General features: G+C 37.1%; 1 protein-coding gene across 1 annotated transcript; it reads right to left on the bottom strand.

Moving 5' to 3' along the window:
* Positions 1 to 1,442: 1,442 nt before the first annotated feature.
* On the bottom strand, positions 1,443 to 8,568 carry LOC145096780 (GYF domain-containing protein). The gene is made up of 9 exons (XM_079034130.1): positions 8,416 to 8,568; positions 7,306 to 7,394; positions 6,368 to 7,195; positions 6,156 to 6,273; positions 5,905 to 6,060; positions 3,015 to 5,817; positions 2,762 to 2,937; positions 2,305 to 2,364; positions 1,443 to 2,114 (listed from the first exon to the last, which is right to left on the bottom strand). Exons 1-9 carry the CDS (start codon positions 8,468 to 8,470, stop codon positions 1,723 to 1,725), a joined length of 4,677 nt encoding a protein of 1,558 aa, XP_078890256.1. The 5' UTR covers positions 8,471 to 8,568; the 3' UTR covers positions 1,443 to 1,722.
* Between the last annotated feature and the right edge of the window lie 3,140 nt (positions 8,569 to 11,708).

The following is an 11,708-nucleotide window of genomic DNA, read 5'->3' as shown; positions in this document are numbered from 1 at the left end:
TCAAGAGTTTGAAATGTCTAAAATGCCATTATATATATATATATATATATATATATATATATATATATATATATATATATATATATATATATATATATATATATATATATATATATATATATCATAAAAACAAAATAGATAATACAAGTATTTGATAATTAGATTTCACTAATTTCATTAAACGTGATAAACAAATAAATTGTAAACTTACAAGATCTTTCAATAAAACTATTAAAATGGACAGTAGTAGATGAAGTGATTTTCCATATCAACTGTTGCACATCTAAGTCCTCATGTTTTATGTTTTTTTTCCTTGACATTTCTCAGTAACAAATTTCAGGTTAAACTCGTTCATCTCTGCCATTACTCATCTCATCGTCTCTATCCTCAGCTTCCTTGTTAACATCCCACCCTCTGCTCACTGAAATAAAGCCTCTTCGTCGCGACCATCACACCCGTCTATTTTCCAACGACAAGATTATCCTCCAAACTTTTTTGTCAAGCTATTTGAAAGCAAATAAAATTGAGCTTGTAGTCACCTCATGTTCTTAAGGTTCTACAAGTCGACTGATAGTAATCAATGGTTTTACCTAGGTATGACATCCGGGTCAACCCGAACGGATTTTGGATTAAACGAGTCGAGTTAGTAGGTGTTTTTTCAAAAAAATAAATAAATAAATACTTGACCCTATTAAGGTTGAGATATTCTGGTTAGTCAGATTGAAATATGAAATAAAATACTGTTGGTGTATACAGCCCCAAATTCCACACCCACCCACACCACATATCAAAAGAACTAACACTAAATACATATTCAGCAAATAGAACTCATAGCTCATTGGTTCTGATTTTCAATGACAACAAAGAAACGATGTTACGATGATTTACATCAAAGAAGCTAACAAATTCTCATGAAATACATATTTCAGCGAGTAAACAAAAAAATCGAGAATGGGCATGGACAATTGAGAAATGTAGAGCTTTATCTGGGTAGAGACGTGGGTTACTGGAGTTTCACGGGTGGACGTGGATTTGAGAAAAGAAAAGAAAAAAAAAAAAGATATTTAAGGGTTTCTTTTGTTATTTGTCTAAGTCCAATACAATGTACCAAATGCTACTTAGATGGCCATTGTCACAATTTCAGAAATTCTTAAACTTTTATTTACTTCCACCAAAATTTGACTACATCACAAGTATCTTATGGAGATCATTGGTTAAGTGATGAATAAATTTTTAAATAGAAATATTTTTCAGCGTAAAAAGTATTGTATTTCCTTTATAATCAGCCAAAAGAAGTATTGTTGCACCTTTTCCAAGGCAAAAAAATATTTTCAAATGGTCATTATTTTTCTTCCAGCGACATTGATGCCAACCTTTTAAAAGAAAGGGAACAAGTATTTGAATTAGAAAATTAAAAAGGAACACAAATACGATGATATATATAAGCAAAAAGCAACGGAGGATAATATTTCTTGTAAAGTCAAAACAAGTAAAGTCACATATCACAAAATTGGTGGAGCAGTTAGAAGCTGCTGTCAGCTCTATAATAACCCAACAACATTTAAAGAAATAAAAAACCCTAATCTTCAAAATTATCATGTACACAGCCAGTTCTCTCTCTGTTTTTCCTTCCAGACACAGACAAAAGTATTTACAAACTACATTACCATAATAAAAGTAAACAAACCTTAAACTGCTGTTTCAATCTCCATCTCATCTCATCTAGTCTTCAACTGTCTCAATCTCCCCCATCATAATCCTGTTACTCACCACGTTAAAACCTAAAACCGCTGGGCTAACCTTCTTCCCTTTCTTCCCCTTCTTCTTCCCCCCTCCTCCTCCTCCTCCCGCCTTGCTGCCGCCATCTGCCGCTGCTACTGCTGCCGCCTTACCACCGCCGACCTCGGAATCCCAGAATCCATCGCTCCCGGAATTGACATCTCCGGTGGTTTTTTGGAAGGCGATTTCGAGAACGTCTGAAGGGAGGAGGTCTTTGTAGTTGAGGAACTTTTCGATGAATGCATGGTCTGGATCATATGACCCGAGATTCTCTTTCAGAAGTATCTCTGCTTCTGATCTCGATTGCTTCAGACAAAACTCCAGAAAACTTGTATCTGACAAATAGCAGAAGAAAAAAAAAAGTACATGTCAAATGAGCATAATTTGAATTTTATTTCACAGAAACTCGAATTTTTACTTTTAAACACTAAAAAATCTAATTTTCTTTAATCATTAAGCAATGGGTATAGCAATAAAAACAATAAAGCTTTCATATTACAGCTACAAGTTCAGATTTTGCAATACCTTTGGATCCAAGAAGCCTGACACATTCATTTTTGCACCAATCTCTGAAGTCCATTGCCTCTGCAAAAACACAAGTAATAGCAATGTACTTTCACTTAGTTGTGTATTATAGTATCTTATTTCCATTCATTTTAAATTCTAATTACATTTTTATCATAATAAAGCCTATTTTTTTGAAAATATAAGCCATTTAAAGCATAGCACTCTCAATTAAACTTCAAAAATACACAATTATAGCTTTGAAAATTGCTTTGTATTTGGATGGCATTGCTATAGCTGGATAGAGTAGGAGAACTGAAAGTAGCATGATATATACTTTGAAAAAAAGATTTTAAACTTTTTTCTTGTGAGAAATCTACCGAAATATAGCTCTTGAAATGGCTATGCATTTACATGACATTGCTATAATCAGATAGGCTTTTCAAAGTAAGAGAAGCTTCAAGTGAAGTCAGTTTACCTGAATGTTTAGCCATCACATCTCTTTTCCCCTTCAATGAAGGAGATGAAGAAAGAGAAGCTTCAACAGGTCTTCCACTTCCAGACTTCTGTCGACTCATAGCCCCACCAGAAGTTCCTTTTCCAGGAGTGTTCTTAGCCCAACTCCCTTGATTTGCAAGTTGAGGAAAATCAGCCCTGTATCACAAACACAGACCAAAACCATCAAACACACTTCCACAAATCACAAACATATACAATAAAAGAAACCATACTTTTTTGCTTCTTGCTTCGGGTGATCCAAAGGACCCCAAAACAGATCATCATCAACTTTGTTCTTTGATTGAGTCCCACCATGTGAAGACATAATCTGGACAGGAGATGAAGCAGATGATGACCATGAAGGACCATTTTTAGTTTGAGCAGATGATGACACAGGTTTTTGTGTTGCCACATGTACTTGATGTTGTTGTTGTTGAACAGAAGAACCACCACCTTTTTTCTCTTGCTCTTTAAGAATGTCTCTTAATGAAGTATGCCTTGCAATCTTTCCTGAATCAGTAGACCAAGCTGGAGCAGGTGTAGGAGTTGCAGTCTCCCCTTTCCAGACAACAAAATCTCCAAATGAAGGACCTGAAGGGACAGCTGGCAACACCTCCTTCTCTTGACGTGAACTTTTCACTTTCTCATTTGGGCTTGAAATGGTGCTGATGTCAGCGACAGGAGACACAGACACTTTGGATACTGCAGCTGCTTTGGCTTTTGCAGACTTTTTTCGACTCTTTTTTGATTCTTTAGCCTCAATGAAGTTACCTTCTTCAATCGAATCAGATTGTACAGTGGTTGTAACTGATGCAGAGTTCTTTTCACTAGTTTTTACTTCAGTTAAAAGTTCATGCAACTGGCTCTTGTTGTTTTGATTTTGGGAAGCCTCAGAAGTGGCCCAATCTTTCTTGTTTTCTGTAAGTTTGTGGTCTGAATTGGCAACAAAACCAGACCAAGGGCTGGATATGTTCATTGACCCTAAAGATGTTGACATATCAGAAACAGCCATCTCTGCTTGGGCTTGGGCCTGAGCTTGGGCCTGGGCCTGGGCCCGGCGTTGCTCTTCTTGTTGAATTTCTAACAGTGACTTTGGTTTAAAACCAGGAGCAGGCTTCCATGCACGTTGAATATGAACTTGTTGTGTGTTGTTATCTTGAGGGATTTGGTTAACATTACTAGACATAGTTACAGGCTCTTCCATGGCTACTCTAGATTTGGTCTCTTCTACTTGAGATGTTTCCATTTCGACCTCGTTGACTTTGGTCAAATCAGTTTCAGGTTCCTTTGGCTGCTGCTGTTGGGGTTTAGATACTGTTTTCGCCATGTCAGACGATTGTGACTTTGAAGACTTCTGTTTCTTTGACTTCTTTTCAGTAGCTTTTTTCACAGTTTCAACAGGCTTTACTTCTTTCACAACACTGGACTCATTAGTAGATGGTTTCTGGACCTTTGGTGCCTCCGTGACAGCTGGCATCACCTCCACATTATCAACAAATTCAGTCTCTAAAACTTCATTTTTCACAGCAACCAGAGGGTCAGAAATCAAAGCAACATTTTCATCTGTTCTTGAATCAATCATCAATGGCTGATCCTGTTCCTGTACATCAGGTTCCTTCTGGTGAACAATCTCATCTCCAACAACCTTTTGTTCCACTCTGTTGTCAATAAACTGATGTGGCAAATGAATAGAATCTTCAAGACCTGGGGTGGGAACAAATTGAGCCATATGAGGAGTGTTAGTATTAAGCCCTTGATGCTGTGATCCCATCTGTAACACCTCATGTGGAGGAGCAAATCCAACAGACTGCTGTTGTTGCTCACCAAAACGTTGCAGAGATTGTTGCTCTATGAGGACTTGGGACAGCAGTTGTTGTCTCATAATCTGCTGTTGTTGTTGCTGAAGCTGTTCCTGTTTCTGTTGTTGTTGTTTAAGTAACAGGTACTCATCCAATACAGACAACTGTGGTGTAGGGATTTGAGGTTTTATCTGTGACATGTGTTGTTGTTGTAATAAGCTTAAGATTTGATCATGAGGAAGGCCAGAAGCTAGAAGCTTTTCAGGTGTTAGTGGACCCAGTGAGGGTAGATTCTGTCCTTGCAGCCTCTGGTGGGCCCCGAATGGTGTCTGAAGAGGGAAATGTTTACCCTGAAGTGGGTCCAACCCGGTTTGAACAGGGAAGTTTGACCAGTTACTCACCCCACTGTTTGCAGCAGAGTTTGACCTTTCAGATAAGCCTTGAAGAATAGACATGAACTCTGGATTTGGAGGATTTTGAGGTAAAACTGAAGGATCTTGAAGAATGTCAGATTTAGGGGGCCCAGACCAAAGAGAGTAAGGACTAGACATAGATTTTTGCCTTTCAAGTTGCATCAATTTTGCAATTTCCATAGCTGGAATCGAACCAGGGTTCCCAAAATACCCCTGCATACCTTCAGAAAGCCCAAATTTCTCCAATGAGCCACCACTACCAGACATGAGAGACTCAATGAATCTATTCTCAGCTTCTGTGGTTGACCCATGTTGAAACCTTGGATCATTTTTCATCATAGCATTAGGATTTGGAATACTGGATTCATCATTGATTTCACTTTTAGCAGCAGTAAATCCAGGTGGAGGTCTGGCTTTTGCACGAAGGTGAGGCATGACATCACCAAGTAAAGCAAAAGGTGAGTCATTTGGTGCATTTGCAAGACGTACTTGCAAATCAATCCCAAAATATCCAGCCTCAAACCATCCAATAATATCAATTCCAGTAAAAGGACCTTGAATTGAACCTTGTGGATCTTTATAAAAAAGAACCAAATCTTCAGGTGATGGCTGTGATTGTGAAAGTATCCTTGCTTCATGCTCCCTATCCATAGTGTTTCCAGATTGTTGCCTTTTGATACCTGGATTTGTAACATTTGAAACATTTGAAACATTTGTGACATTTGTTAAACTGCTACTCCATTCATTGGAAGTATTCGGTTGTGCACGTTGCCCCATGGATAAAGATCTCCAGTTTGCCCCAGAGTTAGCTGAGGTTCCTATTGCTGCAGATAACAAAATGATTCTTGATATAAAAACAGAAACACCCACCATTAAATTTTTTAAAGAAACTGTAGATAATGTATATATACCTTCATTTTTGGATTTGTAATCTATAAAAGACTGGCGATCTTCCATGAGATTAGGTTTGAAATTGGTCTCATATGAGTGCCCTTGTTTCTCATGAGATAAGCCCTCCACATAATCCGAATAATTGTCAGAAGCAAGTGGTAGATCTTCTCTACTCCCTGCTCAAAAAAAAACACATTCAACAAACTCACTAATAGTGATTAATGCTTGACTATTAAATTCACAATTTTTGATAAAGAAATGTTCAAAGTACCAAGTTTGGTTCTTCTTGACTGTGTATCAACCATGTTAACCCCAGATGATCCATCTTTAGTAATTTGAGGAGCACCACTACTTAAAATGTCCCCTTTGTCAATCCCCTTCATTATAAACTGCCATAAAAAAAACATATTAATTTCAAGTTTTACCAATTCTAGTCCCATATGAAGATTAAAGATTAACATAACAGAGAGTGATAAAAGTTACCAATTCTTCAGGGGTAGGTGAAACAAGTGCAAGAGGCTCCAAAGGTTCCTCCTGTGTAAGTGAAGGCACATCCAACATCCTTTCACCACCTTTCATATTAGTTATCTTGTACACATCAAGCAGCTTTGACCTGCTATACCTCATAGGAGATGTATTATCACCACCCATGTCAGGAAAAGATCCTAAAGGCTGCAAATGAGTGGAACTGGAACTATTATTCATAGGGTGGGTCCCACCCCTTCCTCGGCCAATAGAAAATGTGGAATTAGGATTCTCCCCACGACCCCGACCATGAACAAACATAGAAGTCTGCTTGTTTACCCCTGGAGTTTGCTGATGTGGCGGCTCTGCTCTTCCTCTAGGCCTCCATGGTCGAGGGTGGTCACCACCCTCATGGGACACCTGGACATCATGATCTTTTCCAGATTCTGTCCACTTGTCACGTGTGACATCAGCATCCTTGTCATCAGGGCCCCATCGGGTGTTCCATTTGCTCTCACGTGCATCTTTGTTTCCAGTATCACCCCATTTCTCAGAAGGTGCACGTCTGGATTCGCCATAGTGTTGTTTTCCTGGTGTTATGTTGTTATCTGTTGTCCACCTGTCTGCCACCTTGCGGGTGTCCCCAAGCTCTTTTTCCCCCTCCCGCCACCTGTTATCCTTGCGGACAAAAGAATTTGTGTCTCTTTCCTCATCACGCCAACGTTCACGGCTTTCAAGAACAGAAGGCCTAAACACATCTTTTTTCTTCTGGGAATCATCGGTTCCAGGTGATTTCATGAAATCCAAACGGTTGGCAAATGGTGGAAAAGGACTGGTGGGGACCTCCTGTGTTAAAAACATAATAGATGAGTTTATAGACTATTCTCTATAGGGAAGAATCAGAAGGGAAAAAGAAAGAAAGAAGCTTTTTTAAAAGAAAGTGGAATGTCACACACCGAGGTTGGAGTTCCCATCTTGTTCTCCCCAGGTTTGGACAGGAGCCACTGTGGTGAAAGTGGAATAGAACTGTCAGACCCTTGGACATCTGCAGAATCAATAGCCAATGAATAATTAGCTCTAATGTAGCAAATTTCTTGGGTTAGGTGAGACATAGTCATAATAGAAGTCTAAGTGAAATGAGAAAAGGGTTTCTATTCTTCAAAAAAAGGATATAATTTGAGCAGCTGTGTCGCTAAAAAACAAAGATGACCAACATTGAAACACACATGACATGATTTGCAATCTTCAATCTACCAGAGTACATGCATGCACTAAAGAGACTGAATATGGACAATCCACGAAGACACGAAATGAACAACCAACAGCAGAAGCACGTTTTTAAATGTTTATTCTTTTTAAAACACGTCAATTTTATCAACCCCACTAACGAAATCAAGATCTCAAGTTCTCAACGCCAAAATGGGCCAACAAATAAAGCTCATCAATAACACTCGAGCATAAAGAATCACAAGTGCATATAATACCGGATGATGCCATATAGGCCCTTTTTCCTAAACAACGAGTAGGGCAACACTCGTAAATTAAGCGCCGAAACCGAAGAAAAAATGTAAAAATGATGGCATACGAAATCGAAAGTCGAAACCTCATTCCTGGAATCAAAAGGATGATATTATATGATAAATAAAGGACTTTCTTCTGTCAGTCTCGGAATGGACTCGTAGCAAATGAATTAACTTCAGCGCAAATTAATCCATTTTGTGTTTCAAAACCCTAAAACTGCCACAGTAGGCGCAAATCGCAAATAGAACAAACTCAGTAGACTCTTCGTTCTCGACTAAATACATAACCTAAGAAACGAAAGAATAAGACGCGAAGGCGAATATATTTCGGCCACATTTGTTATGACGCATATCTGAAAGATTCAGCGGTAAAGGAAGCAGTCGTAGAAAAGAAAAACCAGTGCCTTCATGATTAACACATTCACCCAAGAAAGAAAACCGACAAATCTCTACAAGAAAAATAGGGTTTTAAGAAAGTCGAGGAAATTATAAAGTGATAAAGTTAAATTAGCGGAAGAAGTAGAAGTGTGTGGTTAATTGATTCACCTCTGGAGATCTGAGAGTTAGGGAGAGAAGAATCGAAGTCGGTCTTGCCGGCCATTGATGATCTGAGAGAGATTGAGAGCTCGGAGACGCCAAAGAGAAGAAGGGTTTTTTGACTGCGTAAAGGAAGGTGTAAGCGAGATAGACACGAATGCGGGGGATATATAGGAATGGGGTTAAGGGCAAACGGAGTGAAGATAAAATGAAATTTCATTTAATAAAATTGAAATCGCTAACAAATTCTTTTAGAACACCATATCTCTATAGATCTTCTCTTCCAAAAAAAAATGAAAAGCTTTTTTTTTTTAAATGATCATTTGATAATTAACCAGTTGGACGATTCAGGTGTTTGCTTGTTAATTTAGTATGATAGTTGTTGTTTTTTGTATGTATAAATGAAACACATGTTGTGTCATTTGTAGAAATAATTTTTGTTTGTATATATATAATTGTGGCATTGTGATACTCAGATGGTTCACAGTATTATTTTATTAATGAGATCAATATTGAGGTTGATGGATGGATGTTCATTTATAGAAGCAACATGTTTGCTTGAAGTCGCCTAAGCTAAGCAAGTATTGATATGGTTTTAATAGACGACAAGGTGTCAGCCTATCATAGTTGGGTTTTCTCATTTTGTTTGTATTGGTATAGTTTTTATTCTTGGTTTGTTTGTATGATAATTTCAGGGAAACCATGTCTTTGTCACCATCAAGAATGCTCCAATTTGGAAGATTGAGATATTATTATTGAAGGAGGAAAATGTGTATGGTTTTTCGAATTTCTTTGTCAGTGATAACTTTGTCCGTTTGGAAATGGCAAATCATAGATTTAAAATAATTTTTCACAATAACATGTATGTTAAGGCCATGACATTTGGCTTCCTCATAGTTTGAGTTATTTTGATTTTTTCAAGTTTGGAGACATTATTTCATGTCAATTTTGAGGAAGACTATGCAATTGGTATGTAGACATTGTTATCAAACGCATAATTGCTCTTATTCTTTTTTGTATGTCTTGGTATTTCTGATATAGTTGGTGTATCATTTTGTAGATGTGATTGGTATAGTAACAGTGTATACCAATTTGATGTTAAGTGTGAAGGATAGCCGATCTACTAAGAGGGTGTCATTTGAATTGTAAGATCTTGGGTTAGACAAGATTAGTTGGAATATTATATGTAAGTTTTTCAGGATAAATCTTAAGACGCATGATAATATTAATGGTTGTTTGTTGTCTAGTATGGACTGTATTCGTTGTATTGTGTGGACTAACAATGGCAATGCAAATTTTCTAAATAAACATCCAATAATTTGGTTAAAAGAATGAAGTTTAAACTTTCAAGTTTTTTATAAATTTGTCATGGTATGTATGTTCATGGTTGTTACATGCCATGTTGTGGTGAGTAACTGCTTTTTTGGGGGACGAGGGTAATTGTCGACTCAACAACCAAAGAGATTGTGGACTTCAGAAAACGGTACAAAGCATGTTAAAATATAAGGAAAATGGTACACTTTAGAAAGCTATGTTATTATTTTAGGCAATGGTATTACAATTTATTTGACTATTTGAGATTCATGCAATGGTTGTTGAACCAGATAAGTTTGTAGATACGAAAGTTATAGAGGTTGATCTTGCCCTAAATTATTGTAACACCCAAGTTTCGATTATGCTTTCTCTCATACTTTGATTGGTGGTTTTAAAGTCCAAGGAAAGGTAGAAGTGAAGACCAAAGCTTAAAGGAATTAATCGCAAAAAATTGAAATTTTAGAGAATTATATTGAAGGTGTAGGGAGCCCATGCTCGTGTGTTGAATGACTTATTTGGGCTTTTAGGCCTATTTAAGGCATGTCAACTCCTAGGGTTTGATCATTTTTACCCTTCATCAACCCTAGATCGACCCTTGAGAAACCCTAGCCCATCTTTGTGGGATTTGAGCTCATCTTCTCTCATCACATCCATTTTTGATGCATTTCACCGTTCTTTTGTGAAAAGTTTTTGAAATATTGGCCTTGGAAGCTTTGCTACTTAAGAGAACAATCGCCATTCATCTTTTAAACCTTTGTAAGTCATAAAGATCCAAGCTTTATTGCTTTTAATCTTTAGATTTAAGCTATATTGGTGTTTTGGTCCTTTTTAATAAAATTTTGGTCCTTTTGTGACTTGATCTTTGGAGTTTGGAAAACTCCAAGGGCTTAGCATCATGTTTTACTTCAGGTATAACCTTTGAGAGAGCTTTGAGGGCATGGTTGTACTCTCTTTTCTCCATGCATGAAGAAAGATCTTAGACTTTTGGAAACTAGGGCTTTAGATCTTGCTTGTTTGTAGCATCTTAATGAATAAAGTTGGAAACTTTATCCATTAATACACTATTGAGAACTATATATGAGAATTGGAGTATTGACTGAAGGGATTAAGTTGAAATAACCTTTGGAAATTGGCTTAGACGCGACGCATTTTTCTGAGGATGTTAGGGTGCTTTTGAATTATCTGGGACGCGGCTTATTTTTTTATCTGGGACCCTACTGTTTTGTCGTGTAGTGGACGTGGGGTCGTAAGGAGGGAGCGGGCGTCTTTTGCCATGAATGTTAACTTTTTGACTTTTTGTCCAATTTTGACCTCAGTTCAAATTGTAGTGTTTTGGGTCATAGTTTGAGTTTTGACCATTATTTAATATCTAGGTGGTTCGTATGATTGACCTTCATATTTATTCGTGTGTTGTGGTGATTTATTGGGGTCATGCGTGAGGTGAGTTGTAACGTCCTGATTTTTCAACCCAAAATTTTCATTTTTATTTATTCAAATATATCAGAGTATAATTACATTAAGAGGAAACATGTTGCGAATACGCGTGTGTAGCAATTTAGGCACTCTACCCTCATAATGAGACCTAACCAATATCCAACTTATTTAGAACGTACCTTTTTATAAGTTCGTAACTATCACAATCTATATCTAAAGGCAGGTTCTGATTATGACATAGTTCCTAATAAGCAATACTATTATAGTTATACAAGTAGCACATAGTATAATTAAAACAATTAGAATTTAATAAATACTTTTCTTAAATTATGTTCTTGAAAGTAACTACACACTCAATTGACAAAATAAGGTCACTCGAGGTTATGGAAGCACTTCGCCTTAACACTTTTTCAAAAGACCTAGAAGTATATAACGCTAAGTCTTAGCCTATTTTTATAATCTTTGTAACTATAATTGTAACATCCAAAAAAATCAAGGTAAAATTTTCAGTTTTCAAAACCAAACCTCAAACCATAAATGTTTACAAAACTTAT

The sequence above is a fragment of the Lactuca serriola genome, chromosome 4, assembly GCF_051521515.1.
Source record: "Lactuca serriola cultivar US96UC23 chromosome 4, Lser_US96UC23_V15, whole genome shotgun sequence".
Classification (NCBI taxonomy): domain Eukaryota; kingdom Viridiplantae; phylum Streptophyta; class Magnoliopsida; order Asterales; family Asteraceae; genus Lactuca; species Lactuca serriola.
Note: the sequence above shows the minus strand (reverse complement) of the source record. Positions and strands in the feature narration are given on the sequence as shown.